This window comes from Jaculus jaculus, chromosome 4 (genome assembly GCF_020740685.1).
Source record: "Jaculus jaculus isolate mJacJac1 chromosome 4, mJacJac1.mat.Y.cur, whole genome shotgun sequence".
Lineage (NCBI taxonomy): Eukaryota > Metazoa > Chordata > Mammalia > Rodentia > Dipodidae > Jaculus > Jaculus jaculus.
The window spans coordinates 42,592,212-42,609,095 of record NC_059105.1 but is presented as its reverse complement, the minus strand read 5'-3'; the positions used below and the strand labels follow the sequence as shown (position 1 = coordinate 42,609,095).

Below are 16,884 nucleotides of genomic sequence, written 5' to 3'. Positions count from 1 at the left end.
AGATGTTTCAGTGCTGAGCACTCTGTCACTTCTCAGCACTATGTTGCCTTTTGAGTCATCCCAGTGGTCACTGCCATCTGATAAAAGAAGCTTCTCAAATCTGAAGTGAGAGTAACATTAACATATGAATATGAACATTAAGTGTAGTGCTTTCAGGGCAGTTTGGTGAGAATAATATATGCATTTAGCCAGACAAGAGCAGGCTTTATACCCCTAAGGCTCATGACCTCCCCTGCCATAGGCTTTTGATTAGGTTTTTAGTATCAGGCACGTATTCCCTCCTATAGAGCATGCCTCCAGTCCAGTTAGATAGCAGCTGGTTTCCCCTAGAGCAGACATGCCACTATTTGCACCTGTTCAGTCATTTGGCCTGTCTGGCCAAGCTTGAGACTTCTAGTGTCCACTGTTTTCACCACTGATGACTTCTGTTTCCCATAGGGCTGCATGCAGTGCAGCTTTTTCCAGCTTTCAGTCAGCTGGTCTGCAGGGAGAAGGGTTTCAGGTGAAGCTTCCTTTTTGAAATTTTTATTTATTGAGGCGGGGGTGTGTAGAGAGAGACAGAGAAGAATGAGAATGGGCATGCCAGGGGCTTTGCTCCTGCAAATGAACTCCAGACACATGCACCACTTTGTGCATCTGGCCTCTATGAGCACTGGGGAATTGAAACCTGGGTGCGCAGGCTTTGTGAGCAAGTGCCTTTAACCATTGAGCCATCTTCCTAGCCCCAAATGGTGCTTCTTTTAAAACAGTTTTCTTTTTGTTTACTTTTATTTATCTGAGAGTGACAAAGAGGCAGACAGAAAGAGAGAGAGAGAGAGAGAGAGAGAATGAATGCACTAGGGCCTCCAGCCACTGCAAACAAATGAACTCCAGATGCATGCGCCCCCTTGTGCATCTGGCTTATGTGGGTCCTGGGGAATCGAGCCTTGAACCAGGGTCCTTAGGCTTCACAGGTAAGTGCTTAACTGCTAAGCCATCTCTCCAGGCCCAAATAGTGTTTCTTTAACAAATGGTGCTGGAAAATTGTATAGCCATATGCAGGAGAATAAAATTAGATCCCGCTCTGTCATAAAAATCAATTCTTTTTTTTGGGGGGGGGTTATTGAGGTAGGGTCTCAGTCTAGCTCAGGCTAACTTGGATTTCACTATGTAGTCTCAGGGTGACCTCAAACTCATGGAGATCCTCCTACCTCTGCCTCCTGAGTGCTGGGATTAAAGGTGTGTGCTACCAAGCCTGGCAAAAATCAATTCTTAATGGATCAAAGACCTGAAACTCTGAAACTGTTAGAGGAAAAAGTAGGGAAAACACTTTAAGATAGCAGCAAAGAGGCTGGAGAGATGCTCAGCAGTGAAAGGTGCTTGCTTCCAGAGCCTGATGACCTGGGTTTGGTTACACAGTATCCACTTAAAGCCATAGATGCAGAAAGTGACACATGAGTCTGGAATTTGTAGTGGTAGGACGCCCTGTGGTATCCATTCTCTCTCTCTCTCTCTCTTTTTCTCTCTCAAACACATAGATATAGATATAAATACAGATATAGGCATAGGCAAGTACTTTTCTAGGACCCCAGATGCCCAGGAAATAGGCCAACAATTGACAAATGAGAACTCATGAAATGTGAAACCTTTTATACAGGAAGGAAACAGTCAACTGAGTGAAGAGACAGCCTATAGAATGACAGAAAATCTTTGTCAGCTATATATCTAACAAAGGACTGATGTCTGGACTATACAAAGAACCCAAGAAAGTGAGCATCAAGAAATCAAAAAAAATGGAGCCAGTGTGGTGGCGCATGCCTTTAATCCCTGCACTTGGAAGGTAGAGGTAGAAGGATCGCCATGAGTTTGAGGTCACCCTGAGACTACATAGTGAATTCCAGGTCGGCCTGGGCTAGAGTGAGACCCTACCTCGAACCTCCCCCCCCCCAAAAAAAAAAAGAAATCAAAACATGGGATCAATACATAGGCCAATGAAATGAACCCATAGCTCCCAAAAGAGAAAATACAAATGATGAATAACCATATAAAAAGGAACTTTTCCTTAATGGCCCTCAACAATTCTGATACTTTCATCCTCCTCCTTTTCATATAGTGTATTTTATTTATCCACTTTGAGAGAGAAAGTGAGAGAGAGAGAGAGAGTGAGAGACAGACAGAGAGAATAGGCATCCAGCAACTGCAAATGAACTTGACACATGCACCCCTTTGTGCATCTGGCTTTTGTGGGTACTGGAGAATTGAACATGGGTCCTTAGGCTTTACAGGCAAGTGCCTTAACTGCTAAGCCATCTCTCCAGCCCTCATATAGTATTTTAAATCTTAAGAAAGGGCAAAGCCAAAGATGAGGGAGGGATTCATGTTCAATGGCCTTCCACCTGGCTTGAAGCAGCTTCACTGCTGTAGCTGCAGGGTCAGGCTAGCTGGCCTGTGAGCCTCCAGACAGTGCTCCTGTCTCCTCCCTTTTGGACCTTGGCACTCTGAGATGACATACACTAGCTCTACAATGCTTAACTTCTATGTGGGTTTTGGGGATCAGAACTCAGGTACTCATGCTAGCACAGCAAATGCTTTGTCCTCTGAGACCCATGATGGAATATGTTCCAGCCATAATGAAGAGAGAAGACAGGTTGTTTGCAGGAGAATGGATGGACCTGGAGGCAATCCTATTAAGGGGAGTAAGCAGTCTCAGAAAGGCAAATACATGTTTTATTTCATTTGTTTTCTAGATTGTATATAGACACAGGAAATCGTGTATGTGGGGCTGGGGAGATGGCTCAGTGGTTAAAAGTGCTTGCTTGTAAAACCTGCTGGCCCAGGTTTGATTGCCCAGTACCCACATGAAGCCAGATACACAAAGTGGAGTTCTTTTGCAGCAGCATAAGACCCTGGTATGCCCATGTTCACTCTCAATAAAGCAAATGAATTTAAAATTAAAAAAAATTATTGCCATTTTCATAAATATAAATAATGTACAATGATCATAATCATCTTCCATCACCCTCACTTTTCCCCTTCCCAAGTCCTCTTTCTACTGACTCTCTTCTTCCCAACTAATCTCTTTTATTTTGATGTCAACATTTTTTCCCGAGTTATGCAGGTCTTGTGTAGTAGCATTAGGTACTGTGAGGTTATGAATATCAAGATCACCTTGTATCTGGACGACAGTATTGTTAACACTCCTCATCTTCCTTTGGCTCTTACATTTTTTTTTTTTTTTGTTTTGCTTTTTCGAGGTAGGGTCTCACTCTAGCTCAGGCTGACCTGGAATTCACTATAGAGTCTCAGGGTGGCCTCAAACTCATGGTGATCCTCCTACCTCTGCCTCCTGAGTGCTGGGATTAAAGGTGTGCGCCATCATCCCTGGCCTGGCTCTTACATTCTTTCTTCCACCTCTTTTGTCATGCTCCCTGAACCTCAGAGGTGTGATAGAGATGTCTCATTTAGTGCTGAATACTCCATTATCACTTCTTAGCACTTGGTGAGTTCTGAGTTACCCTAGGGCTCACTGAAAAGAGAAGCTTCTCTAACCAAAAGTGAGAGTAGCATATATGGGCAAAAACATAAGTATTTAGAGGACAGTTTGGTGGTCATAATATATCCATTTAGCCAGACAACAGTAGCAGTTCCCACCCTAGGGCTTGTGACCTCCCCAGCCATGGGCTTTCCATTAAGTTTTCACTAGCAGGAAGGAATTTCCTCCTGTGAAGTGGGCCTCAAGTCCAATTAGAGTAGTTGGTTTTCCCCATAATGGACAGGCCACCATTGCACCAGTCGGTACATTTGGCCTGGCTGGCCAGCCATAAAGCTTGCAGGGTCCACTGCTGGTTAATACTGTCAATGACTTCTTCCCAACAGGCTGCATACCTCTTTCCAACATCCTCACAGCTGGCCAAGAGGGAAGAGGTTTCTAGCTTACATCCAACTTGATTTCTCAGAAGAAAGAAAAAAAAAATCATACATATAGCCAGGCATGGTGGCACATGCCTTTAATCCCAGCACTCGGGAGGCAGAGGTAGGAGGATTGCCATGAGTTTGAGGCCATCCTGAGACTACATGGTGAATTCCAGGTCAGCCTCGGCCAGAGTGAGACCCTACCTTGAAAAAAAAAATCATGTATATTAAATAAAAGTGAAACTGTCTAGGGGAGCAAAGGTGATTAATGGAGGCAGGGGTGAGAAAAAAAAAAGGTGGAGGGGACAGAATAGGAAGGAAATATACTCAACATACAATACATACCTATAAGAAAAATTTAAAAAATTCATTGAAGCTGGGCATGGTGGTGCATGCCTTTAATCCCAGCACTCAGGTTGGAGGATTACTATGAGTTCAAGGCCCCCCCTGAGACTACATAGTGAATTCCAGGTAAGCCTGAGCTAGAGTGAGACCCTCCCCCCCCAAAAACAAAAACAAAAACAAAAACAAAACCAGGCGTGGTGGCGCACACCTTTAATCCCAGCATTCGGGAGGCAAAGGTAGAAGGATCACTGTGAGTTCGAGGCCACCCTGAGACTGCATAGAGAATTCCAGGTCAGCCTGAGCTAAAGTGAGACCTTACCTCGTAAAACCAAAAAAAAAAAAAAACAAAAAAAAAACCCCAAAAAACAACAACAAACACAAAAATTCATTGCAACGTTTATAGTAGCAAAAAAAGAAAAGTAGCATACATATTTAATATAAATAACTAGCTAAAACTATTATCTATTATATTAGCTACTTTTCTCATTTTTGTGACAAAACACCTGACAAGAAGCTTGAGGAAGGAAGGGCTTATTTGAGTACAATTCCATTATTATACATCGTGTCAGGTAGGCACTGTAACAGGGGCAGGAGGCCGGCTGCTCACACTGAACTCACAGTCAGGAAGGAGAGAGCAATGAATGCTGGCGCTCAACCATCTTTCTCCTTTTAATGAGTCCAGTACTACAACCCATAGACTGCCACAGCCCTCCTTTAGGGTGGGTCTTCCCACATTAAACTAATCTAGAAAACCTCTCACAGATATGCTTACAGATTTGTTTCCATGGTGATTCTAAATTCTATCAGGTTAAGATTAATTAGCCATGTTGGGGGAAAACTTGGTGTTACATTGTGAAATTGCACACTCACATCCTCTTTGGACTCAGCTATTTCATCCCCAGAGAAACTTTAGCACTTAGGTATAGAGGCATATCTAAGGAAGTGAATAGCAATACTGGTGCTGAAGGCAAATACTTGAATCACTTGTGTATATCTGCAGTCATTTACTTTGGGGAATTCTGTTATGAAGAGATGGAAAGAAATGGTGCTGTAGTGGGGTTTGAGACTTTTAAAAAACAAAATGGAAGAAAAATAGCATATGCTGAAACACTGATTCAATGGGAACAAGGGGGGAAGAAATGTTGGGGGACCTGATGCATTGGTTTTTCTTTTTTCCAGTTCTGGTGAGTACTATACATGCCCTCCAGTTTGAAATTTTTCCCTTTACTTGCCTTTCTTAAACTGGTGGTAAGTAGACCACATGACTGAACACTCAGTGGCTATTTACCTTTTGTACCTCTACAGAGAATTGAATTAGCCCACCTCCACATGACTGAAATCAAACCCCACCTACCACATCTTCAGTCATATACTACACAGCACTCTCCCAATTTTAAGTGGGGGCAGACAGGCTAGGTGTAGATGAGGGTGTGTTATGAACCAGGGATTAATATTAATCCAGTTCTGGGTTCATGAGTTTTCTCCCTTTAAATGTCAGGATTTCCTTAAGCAAACTCAAACACAGTTCTAGAAGAACTTCAAGAAGGTTAAAAAATCAATATAGAAGAGGGAATAGTAGGAAAAAGTGGGGATGCAGAGGAGAGGGTTGAGCGAGTGTGATAAAAGAGGATCATGGGATGGGATTGTGTAATTTAAATAAAGGTTTTTGTTTTTTCAAGGTAGGGTCTACCTTTTGCCAAATCTAGGGAAAGTTGTGCTTAAAGAAGAGATTTCTCATTTTCCAGTTCTTTTCCTCCCCATAAGCACTCTAGCTGATTATTTTCTTCCTTTCATATTTATTTATAGGAGATACAATATATATATATAGCCTTTCAGATGCTGAGTAGGACATATGAAGATATTGACCTGCAGCATGTCAGCTTCTGACAGTTTTGAAGAATGCCTGAATATAAAAATCTTGCCGCCAAGGGCTGGAGGGATGGCTTAGCGGTTAAGGCCTTTGGTGCAAAGTCAAAGGACCAAGGTTCGATTCCCCAGGACCCACGTTAGCCAGATGCACAAGGGGGCGCACGTGTCTGGAGTTCGTTTGAAGTGTCTGGAGGCTCTGGCGCGCCCATTCTCTCACCCTCTTTTTCTGTCAAATAAAGAAAGAAAAATAAAATATATATATTTAAAAAAAAAAACAACTTGCCAACAAGCCGGGTGAGGTGGCGCACGCCTTTAACCCCAGTACTTGGGAGGCAGAGGCGAGAGGATCACCGTGAGTTCGAGGCCACCTCGAAGACCCCACGTCAAAAAACAACAGCAACAACAGAAATCTTGCCATTCCGGAGCTCTGAACAGACAGGTGTACAGGTGCAGCTCGGGGCCGGCGCCGGGGAACGCGGTCTCGGGGGACGTCCAGCGGGCGGCCCAGGCGCAGCGGCGCGGCCGGCGGAGGGGGCGACAGGGCGGCGCCGCAGGGGCGGGCGCGCTCTGACCGGAAGCCGCGGCGCCGGCCAGCTGCGCGTGCGCATGCGTGCCGCGCACGCGCTCCAGGACCCGGCGCCCCGCCGCCCCCGCGGGAGGCCGGCGCTATGCTGCCGGGGCTGGTGCTGCGCCTGCTGGCGCGCCGGGGCTCGGGCCGCTGCGTCAGACAGGGCTGCGGCCACGCTTCGAGCTCGCGGGCCCGCGAGGGCGCCCGGGACGCGCGCGCCTGCTTCACCACCCCCATTTTCTACGTGAACGCCGCGCCGCACATTGGGCACCTGTACTCGGCGCTGCTGGCCGACGCCCTGTGCCGCCACCGCCGCCTGCGCGGGCCCGCCGCCCCGCGCTTCTCCACCGGCACGGACGAGCACGGCCTCAAGATCCAGCAGGCGGCCGCCTCCGCGGGCCTCACCCCTGCCGAGCTGTGCGACCGCGTCTCTGCCCAGTTCCAGCAGCTTTTCCGGGAGGCCGGCATCTCCTCCAGCGACTTCATCCGCACCACCGAGGCCCGGCACCGGGTGGCCGTGCAACACTTCTGGGGGGTGCTGGAGGCCCGGGGTCTGCTGTACAAAGGCCTCTATGAAGGATGGTACTGTGCCTCCGACGAGTGCTTCCTGCCCGAGGCCAAGGTCACCCGACAGCCTGGTCCGTCTGGGGACTCGTGCCCCGTGTCTCTGGAGAGCGGGCACCCGGTGTCCTGGACCCGGGAAGAAAACTACATCTTCAGGCTCTCGCAGTTCCGCGAGCCCCTCCGGCGGTGGCTGCAGGGCAGCCCTCGGGCCATCACCCCGGAGCCCTTCCACCACGCGGCCCTTCAGTGGCTGGAGGAGGAGCTGCCTGACCTGTCCGTTTCCCGCAGGAGCAGCCTCCTGCACTGGGGCATTCCGGTCCCCGGGGACGACTCGCAGACCATCTACGTGTGGCTGGATGCCTTGGTGAACTATCTCACTGTAATTGGCTACCCTGATGCTGAGTTCACATCTTGGTGGCCAGCCACAACTCATATCATAGGTAAGGACATCCTCAAATTTCATGCTATCTATTGGCCTGCCCTTCTCCTGGGGGCCGGATTGAGCCCACCACATCGCATCTGTGTCCACTCCCATTGGACGGTGAGTGGCCAGAAGATGTCCAAGAGCCTGGGCAATGTGGTGGATCCCCGGACTTGTCTTGATCGCTATACTGTGGATGGCTTCCGCTACTTTCTCCTTCGGCAGGGCGTTCCCAGCTGGGACTGCGATTACTATGATGAAAAGGTGATTAAGTTGCTGGACTCCGAGCTGGCAGATGCCTTGGGAGGTCTTTTAAACCGATGCACTGCCAACAGAATAAACCCTTCTGGGACCTACCCAGCGTTCTGCGCTACCTGCTTCCCCAGGGAGCCAGGGTCAACGGGGCCATCGGTTCGTGCTCAGGCCGAGGACTATGCGCTTGTAAATGCGGTGGCCACGTTACCCACGCAGGTAGCAGACCATTATGATAACTTTCAGATCTATAAGGCTCTGGAGGCAGTGTCCATCTGTGTTCGTCAAACTAATGGCTTTGTCCAAAGGCACGCACCGTGGAAATTGGACCGGGAGAGCCCAGCGGATGCCCCCTGGTTGGGTACTGTGCTTCATGTGGCATTGGAATGTTTGAGAGTCTTCGGAACCTTACTTCAGCCTGTCACCCCAAATCTAGCCGACAAGCTGCTGTCCAGGCTGGGGGTGTCTGACACAGAGAGGAGCCTTGAAAAGCTCTTTTTCCTGCCTCGATTCTATGGACAACCATGCCCTTTTGAAGGGAGGAAGTTGGGACCTGAAACTGGTCATTTGTTTCCAAGACTGGACCAGTCCAGAGCTTGGCCAGCGAAAGCGCACAGGACCTAGAAACTCAGTTCTTACTGGCTTGTGGTTAAAAAAAAAAGGCCTTAGTTTTACATTTTCAGGAAAGTTATATTCTTGTTTACACAGTGTTAGACAAACACATAAACTGCCTTTCAGTTTAACCCTTTTCTTTTCTCTGTGTTCATTAATCACTGTGCTTTGTTCACCAGTGCCCAGAGGAAAGATGGTTGAGACAACTATCCATTCCATCCTGTTGATAGTAAGGACACCAATCCTTCTCCCTGTACCTTGTCCCAAACTACCTCTAGTGGTTTCTATTTTTCAGGTTGTATCTTCTGTTTAAATGTGATCTTTTTATTAAAACCTTAAAAATGAGTTTCCTACACTGGATGATTTTTTTTTTTTTTTTTTTTTTTTTTTTTTTTTTTTTTTTTGCCTGTGTTCATTTCCCATTCTTTACCACAGTTTTTACTACAAGTAATACTTTTTGGTAGTTAGTCCAAATTGTGCTTTGTAACATTACACATCAACCAGCAGATGGCTCTGGTCTCACATTTACTTGAAGTTTCAGAATAGAGTTAGTTAATTTAGCTTTCAAATATTACAGGCCTTTACTACTTTGTTTCTTTCAATAAGGGATAACTCTTTGCACCCATTGCCATAAAAATTCCAGAATTTTCATTTTAAAACTACTGAAAATGACATTTATGGTCAGCTTATAAGTAAATTTATTAAGTTCCTGTGATAAACTATAAAGCTTATGAAGTATAAAGAGTTTTAAGTTTTAATAGTATATTACATGTATAATTTATAACCTATAAGAACTCATGAGAACAGTATTCTTTTTTAAGTATTTTTATTTATTTGCAAGGAGAGAGAGAGAGACAGAATGGGCAAACCAGGGCCTCCAGCCACTGCAAACTTAACTCCAGATGCTTGTACCACTGTGCATCTGGCTTTATGTGGGTACTGGGGATTCAAACTCTGGCCAGTAGGCTTTGCAGGCAAGCTCCTTAACCACTGAGCAGCTCTTCAGCACCCCCCCTCTTTGTTTTAGAGGGTATCCCTCTAGCATAGGCTGACCTGAAATTTACTATGTACTTTCAAGCTGGCTTCGAACTCACAGCAATTCTCCTACCTAAGTCTCTCAAGTGCTGGGATTAAAGGCATGCGCTACCACACCAGGCTTTTTATGTTTCTTAAAGTCTCAGTTGTGTTATCCACATACATAGTTGACCTCATGAATTTTGGTCAATCAGGATCTTCAATGTAGAAATTATGTAATAAAAATAAATGTCCAGGTAGTTTTGTTTGTTTATTTGCAACAAGTTCTCAGTATGTGGCCCAAGCTTGTCTCAAACTCATCAGCCTCCTGCCTTGGCCTTGCAAGTGTTGGTATAATTTGCCACCATGCTGGTGTTTCTGTATTGCGTGTGCATGCATAGTTGTGTGTGCGCGCGCGCGCACGCAGAGGCCAAAGGTTAACATCAGGTGCCTGCCTCAATTGCTGTCCACCTTATGTTTTTAGACAGGTTAGTTTCTTACTAAATCTGGAGCTGATGAGCTAGCCAGTGAGCCCCAGAAATCCTTGTGTCTCTGCCTCCCCAGTGCTTCTATGTGGGTGCTGGGGATCTGGTCTCAGGTCCTCATGCTTTTGTAGCCAGCTTGTTACTGAGTCATCTCCCCAGCCCTGGCTCGCTCTTTTAGATTTTTAAAATTTGAAAATTTCTAAGTACCTTATTCAATTCTGTTCTGTTGTATTTACTGACAGGTAATGAATGGTGTAGGGAGAAAATAATCAGTGTTGACTCTCGCACTGGATTTAGGGATTTCTCCACGATTTAGGGATTTCTCCAAGGCTCCATTAGAGAACATCCAGAAAAGCTGTTAATTTATGCAGTGACCACAACATAGCAGGCCAGTGTTTTATTTCACAGATGATTAAACAGCTAGGCCAAAGTTTTAAAATGAAAACTTGCTTTTGAATATCAATTCCAGTTCCAGTTATGGTAGCCAGCAGAGAGGACTCACCACGAAGGAAACAATTGTGCTAGCAGTTTCCCAGTATTTGCTCTTTTTATTTTTATTTATTTATTTATTTTTTAGTATTTTTACTTATTTGCAAGCAGAGATATTGAGGGAAGAGAGAATGGCACTCCAGGGTCTCCAGATGCTGCGATACACTCTAGATGCATCTGTTACTCTGTGCATCTGGCTTTTTTTTTTTTTGTTGTTTTTCTTTTTTTTTTTTTGTTCTTGCATCTGGCTTTACATGTGTATTGGGGAATTGAACTTGGGTTGTTAGGCTCTGTGGGCAAGTGCCTTAACTGCTGAGCTATCACTCCAGCCCCAACATTTACTCTGAGTGCCAGCATTCAGCTTCAGTTTCTGTATATTAGTGAGGTGACATAGTACAAGTGGTTGGAAATACTGCTTGGAAAAGAATGAAGGTATTCTAATGGAAGGACCATTTCCACAATGTTATTTGGACTCCCTGCATCATTTTGGTTTTCCGTATCATATTGTATGTAGTTAGCTGCTGGGATTAGTGGGGCAGACTTCTGGGACATAGGACCTAGTGTCTCCTAGGGCTGTCTACTAGTAAAAGGTAGCATGTTTATATGAATGAAGGAAAGCATTTAGAAAAGCAGTGAGATGCTAACTCTTCCTTCCAAGTGCACTTAACAGCAGTGTTGAGGTTCCTGCCATGGCCCCATACAGTGTCTTCCACTTGGATGAGCTGCTTTGTGTCCCATTGGAGCTTGGCTTGCTGGAGGGTGTTAGTGCAGTTCTTTCTGTGCAGGTGGTTGCTGGTGAAGGTACTTAACAGCTACCAGGCACAGAGAAATAGGAAAACCAGAAAAGAGGGCATAATTATTAAAGAAGACAGGATATTTTGAGTGGAGGAATTTGGTAAATTGTGTCTGACTTAAGTGATGATACGGAATGTGCACCAGTCAGATTTCATGTAGGAGACATAGTGGGTAAAGCAAATATCCACTATATACTCACTTGTGCTCTGTTGGACTTAGCAGTTTGATGGCAAGTGGAGAGGTAACATCTAACTGGCAGACATACACCTCCAAGAGGGCATCTGTAACCACTTCTGGAAGAAAATGATTATTGTGGAGAATTCCCCTATTCCAGAGTAGTTGGGAAAAAGAGGCTCAGTGGAAAGAAGTGGGGAATGGGGACAAGAGAAGGTGATAGGAGGGGATTGTGATCAAAATTCATAGTATAAATGTATAAAAATTGTCACTAAAATGAACAATAAAAAGTCCCTGTGTTCTAGAACTTTCAGAGCTTGAGTGCTATCTTGTGGATCCCTTTACCATAAAGGACTCTTCAAGATATTACTTTTGTGATTCTCAAATGTTCATTTTGGTATATTCTTGGAGGCAGTGTTGTAGGAGGTAACAGCACTGCCTAGATGTGATTTTCATGGGGTGTAACTTTAGGGAATTAATAAGATATCAGTTTATGGTGGAGGTTGGGAATACAACTCAGTGGTAGAGTGCTTACCTAGCATGTGTAAAAGGCCCTGAGTTCAATCCCCAGTACTGCCAAAAATAAAGGACCTTATGGGAGATCAGCTCTGTAGACTACTGTCCTATCTGTGAAATCATGTAAGACACAGTGAGCAATGTGAATGTTAAGTAGCTCTACTATATAATGGAAGGCCTAGTTCACAAGCAAACTCACATGGGGCAGGCACTTTCAAGAAAGTCTGTGGCTGTAGAAGCAAGTAGATAAGATCTCATTACATTGAAACCTTGGTTACTCTAGAAGTAGATCTCATCATTCTACTTGGTAACCTGTGGACTCTGGGGGCTGTCAACAGCCTAATAATTTGAATATGAAGTTGATATCAAAGTACTGGAGGGAAGCACAGGCTAGAAGATGGACCACAAGTTCATGCCCCACTCCCCCCCTAGGTTATATGTGTGATTGGGACATAGCTCCTTAAGTCTAAAAAGTTATGATGCTGGATAGAAGACAGTAGTACTTGGTCAGGTTGTAGGACTCTAAACAAGGATGTCTCATAATTGTGAAGTAGCAGCAGGAAAGATTACCAGAATTAGAGTAGGGATGGGTTCGGGGATCTCTGACTGCTCCATCTCCACCACATATATAGTGTCAGGGTTGGCCTGCACTGAGATGGCCTTGAGATATGGGCGAGGCTAGGCCTACTAGTTAAGACTGTTAATAAGGGTGCTGTATGATAACTTAAAATTCCTTTCTCGAGGAAATCTACTATTTACAATGGATTTAAAAGCCATGGTTCCTCATTTAAGAACAGGATGGAGTGAGGTGTCAAGATATTTAAGGAAACCAAGTGTGCCAACTGCAAAGAGAACTTATAGCTCCAAAGAGAGATAAGTCCTGTCCTTGAGTTATTTTGATTTTATTTTTTTAACTTAAAATGTTTTATTATTTATTTATGATAGAGAGAGAGAGAGAGAGAGAGAGAGAGAGAGAGAGAGAGGGAGGGAGGGAGGGGGAGGGAGGCAGGCAGAGAATGGGCATGCCAGGGCCTCAAACAAACTCCAGATGCATGCGCTACCCTGTGCATCTGGCTTACATGGGTTCTTGGGGGCTGAACCTTAGGCTTCACAGGCAAGCACCTTAACCTCTAAGCCATCTCTCCAGTCCTATTAAGGATTCCTGCAGAGGTTTGAAAGCCTCCACTAGGCGAGCTGGAGGGGCAGCTCTAGGAATAACTGGAAATGGAGGATGTTACTTTACTTAGTACATGATATGATTTTACTATGCTACTATTCTTGAATAGTTAGCTACTCTCATTAGTTGAGCATCACTGGTTTATAGTATTTTACATGAAGATGAACCTTCAAAAAGTTTATGATTAACTTATATATTGAAATATTATCTTAATACATTTAATTAAAATATGACCAATTATAATTTTTTCTGAGTTAAGTATTTTTAAAAGGTTTTTTAACAATTACATAAGATAGTTTCTGTAGTTTAACTGCCTTTGAAATGGGCTAGAAGCTTCTTTAGGTTAACAAGCTATGGATATTAATAGAAAGTTAGCAAGCAAGTTATACATTTGAGTTGAGTAAGATGAGACAAATATAATATTCCTGACAGATGAGAAGGCAGAAGTAACATCAAGGGTTGGAGAGGTGGCTTAGTGGTTAAGGCACTTGCCTGCAGGGCCAAAGTACCCATATAAGCCAGATGCACAAGGTGGTGCATGTGTCTGGAGTTTGCAGTAGCTGGATGCCCTGGTGCACCCTTTCTCTCTCTTCCTCTTTCTCTCTCTCAAATAAAAATAAAAAAACTGAAAACGATCCAAACAAAACAAAAATGTTAAAAGAAATCTTGGAAAAAAGTAACATTGGGCTGGAGGGACAGCTTAGTGGTTAAGGTGTTTGTCTGCAAAGCCAAAGGACCCAGGTTTTATTCCCCAGCACCCATGGAAGCCAGATGCACAAGAGGGCACATGTGTCTGGAGTTTGCAGTGGTTAGAGACCCTGGAGTACCCATTCTCTCTCTGTCTCTCTTCTCTCAATCTTTCACTGTTTGCAAATAAATGAAAGAATAAATTAAAAAAGTCACATCCTTCTTACAGAAGATGGGAGAAAAAAAATGGCCAAGAAAAAGCAAAAATGTGATAAGTCAAAACTCTACAATGTTAGAAATATGAGCAATTACAATAGGATATTAAAATCTTATATGATAATCTTTTAAAAGACAGTAGTGTTCAAGATTAAACTGACCACAGGACAGCAGGTAGACAAATAATGACAAAGGCAATCTATATACTAAAGTAAAACTATTACTAAAAACATGGGGGGGGGGGGCTCCTGGAGAGATGGCTTAGCGGCTAAGGTATTTGCCTGCAAAGCCAAAGGATGCATGTTCAATTCCCCAGGACCCACGGTAGCCAGATGTACAAGGGGGTGCACGTGTCTGGAGTTCGTTTGTAGTGGCTGAAGGCCCTAGTGTGCCCATTCTCCCTCTCTCTCTCTGTCAAATAAATAAAATAAAATATTAAAGAAAACATAGGGGACTTATAAAAGGAACAATGCACCAAGTTATAACAATCATGAATTTGTAGATCTCACCTCATAGTCTTACAATATAAAAAGCTGTTACTGAGAGGTGTACAAAAATGAAACTGGCACTTGTGTTCAGAGAAATGTGCAATGAGGAAGTAACAAGACAGTAATTAGTAAATATTAACATTTTGATCTTTAATGCTTACTGCCAAGTGCAGTAAGAATTACTATGAAGTGTACCATCATGCTAAGGAGGAAAAAAAAGAATGTATTGCAGGCAGGTTTTGTGAGTTTAAAAAATTTTAACTTTTCTTATACATGTTTCTGTAAAAATATAACTGGAAGTGTCAGCCAAATATATCTGTTCAGTAAATCCTCTGAATAGGTTAGTAAGAAGGGAAAATCCTGGGCTGGAGGTATGGCTTAGTGGTTAAGGCACTTGCCTGCAAAGCCAAAGGACCTAGGTTCAATTCTTCAGGACCCATGTTAGTCAGATGCACAAAGGGGCACATGCGTCTGGAGTTCATTTGCAGTGGCTGGAGGCCCTGACGTGCCCATTTTCTCTCTTTCTCCCTCTTTCTCTGTCAAATAAATAAAAATATTAAAAAAAAAAGAGAATCCTGAGCTGGAGTGGCTCAGTGGCTAAAAGGGCTTACTTGCAAAGCCTGCTGGCCCAGAATTCAATTCCCCAGTACCCATGTAAAGCCAGATGCACAAAGTAGTACATGCATCTGGAGTCTGTTTGTAGTGGTAAGAAGCACTAATAAGCCCATACTCCTTTCAAATAAATTTTAAAAGGGGGGCGAGAATTCCCCAAACCATATTTTTAAAAATATTTTACTTGAGATAGAGGAAGAGGCAGAAAGAGAGAGAAAGGGAGAATGTGGGTGCATGAGGGCCTCTATCTACAGATGTGCCACCTTGTGTATCTGGTTTATGTGGGTGCTGGGGAGTCGAACCTGGGTCCTTAGGCTTTGCAGGCAAGCACCTTAACTGCTAAGTCATCTCTCTCCAGCCCCCCCCAAACCATATATATATATTTTTTCTTTTTGGTTTTTCAAGGAAGGGTCTCATTCTAGTTCAGGCTGACCTGGAATTTACTATGTAGTCTCAGGGTGGCCTCAAACTCATGGTGATCCTCCTACCTAAGCCTTCTGAGTGCTGGGATTAAAGGTGTGCACCTCCACGCCCAGCTTCCAAACCATGTATTTTTTTTGCCCAAATTTGTAAGCTCAATAGTAGAAGTTGGGGGCTGGGGTGTAGTCCACTGTGTAGTCTCAGGGTGCCCTCGAACTCATTGCAATCCTCCTACCTCTGCCTCCAGGCATGTGCCACCATTCCTCGCTTTTTTATATTCTAAACCTGCTTGTGTGTTTTGATAAAAATTATTAAACATCTTTAACAACTATATAGTCTATGGTTTTTTCTTTTCCTTAAGGTCATTAATTTTAAGTTGGCATGGTAGCACACACCTTTAATCTGTGCACTTGGTAGATGGAGGTAGGAGGATCACCATGAGTTCAAGGTCACCCGGGGCTATAGAGTGAGTTCTAGGTCAACCTGGGGTAGAGTGAAACCCTACGCTGGAAAAAACAAAAACAAAACCAAAACTAAACAGGAGCTGGAACTACGACTCAGTGCTTACAGATGCCTGTTGCAAAACCTGACAGCCTGGGTTCAGTTCCCTAGTACCCAAGTAAAGTCAGGTGACCAAAGCAGCACATACATCTGGAGTTTGTTTACAGTGGCACGAGGCCCTGGAATACCCATTCTTTCTCTCTCTCTCTCTCTCACCTTGCAAATAAATAAAAGAAGAGAAAACCAAAACACATTTTTAAAAATTATTTTCAATTTTGGGGTTTCAAATTCTAGAATCTAGTTAACTTCTAAATCGCAGCTTCTTCAACTATGGGTCAAGACCCCATCTATGGCTGTATAACAACATGTGGGGCTATGAAAAATTTGGCAGCAGTAAAAGGATCTGAATATACAATGACCAAAAGGTTGAATGAGTGCTGCGTCAGAGTTGCCTCCACTGCACGGCGTGACTTTCTTGCAGTTGGGTTCTGAATGCTGCACTGCACATGCCATTATGCCACACAACATCAACCAACACTGCCTGGGACACCTTGACTCAGATTCAAGACTATGTTATGAATTATAGTTTTTACTGTAATTTTCTGCTCTCATAGAAATATAATAGTTTAATTATGGGAAACAAAAGACTAATATTGGGCTGGAGAGATGGCTTAGCAGTTAAGGTGCTTGTCTACAAAGCCAAAGGACCCAGGTTTGATTCCCCAGGACCCACGTAAGCCAGATGCACAAGGTGATGCACACATCCAGAGTTCATTTGCAATGGCTGG

At 44.1% G+C, this 16,884-nt stretch overlaps 1 protein-coding gene across 1 annotated transcript; it reads left to right on the top strand.

Moving 5' to 3' along the window:
• Nucleotides 1-6,773: 6,773 nt before the first annotated feature.
• Mars2 (methionyl-tRNA synthetase 2, mitochondrial) lies at nucleotides 6,774-8,867 on the top strand. Its single transcript, XM_012947751.2, has one exon. The coding sequence runs from the start codon at nucleotides 6,774-6,776 to the stop codon at nucleotides 8,532-8,534; it is 1,761 nt and encodes a 586-aa protein (XP_012803205.2). The 3' UTR covers nucleotides 8,535-8,867.
• The last annotated feature ends 8,017 nt before the right edge of the window (nucleotides 8,868-16,884 follow it).

Coding starts and splice junctions, on each gene's coding strand:
- Mars2 (XM_012947751.2), top strand. CDS start 6,774: ATGCTGCCGGGGCTGGTGCTGCGCCTGCTGGCGCGCCGGGGCTCGGGC.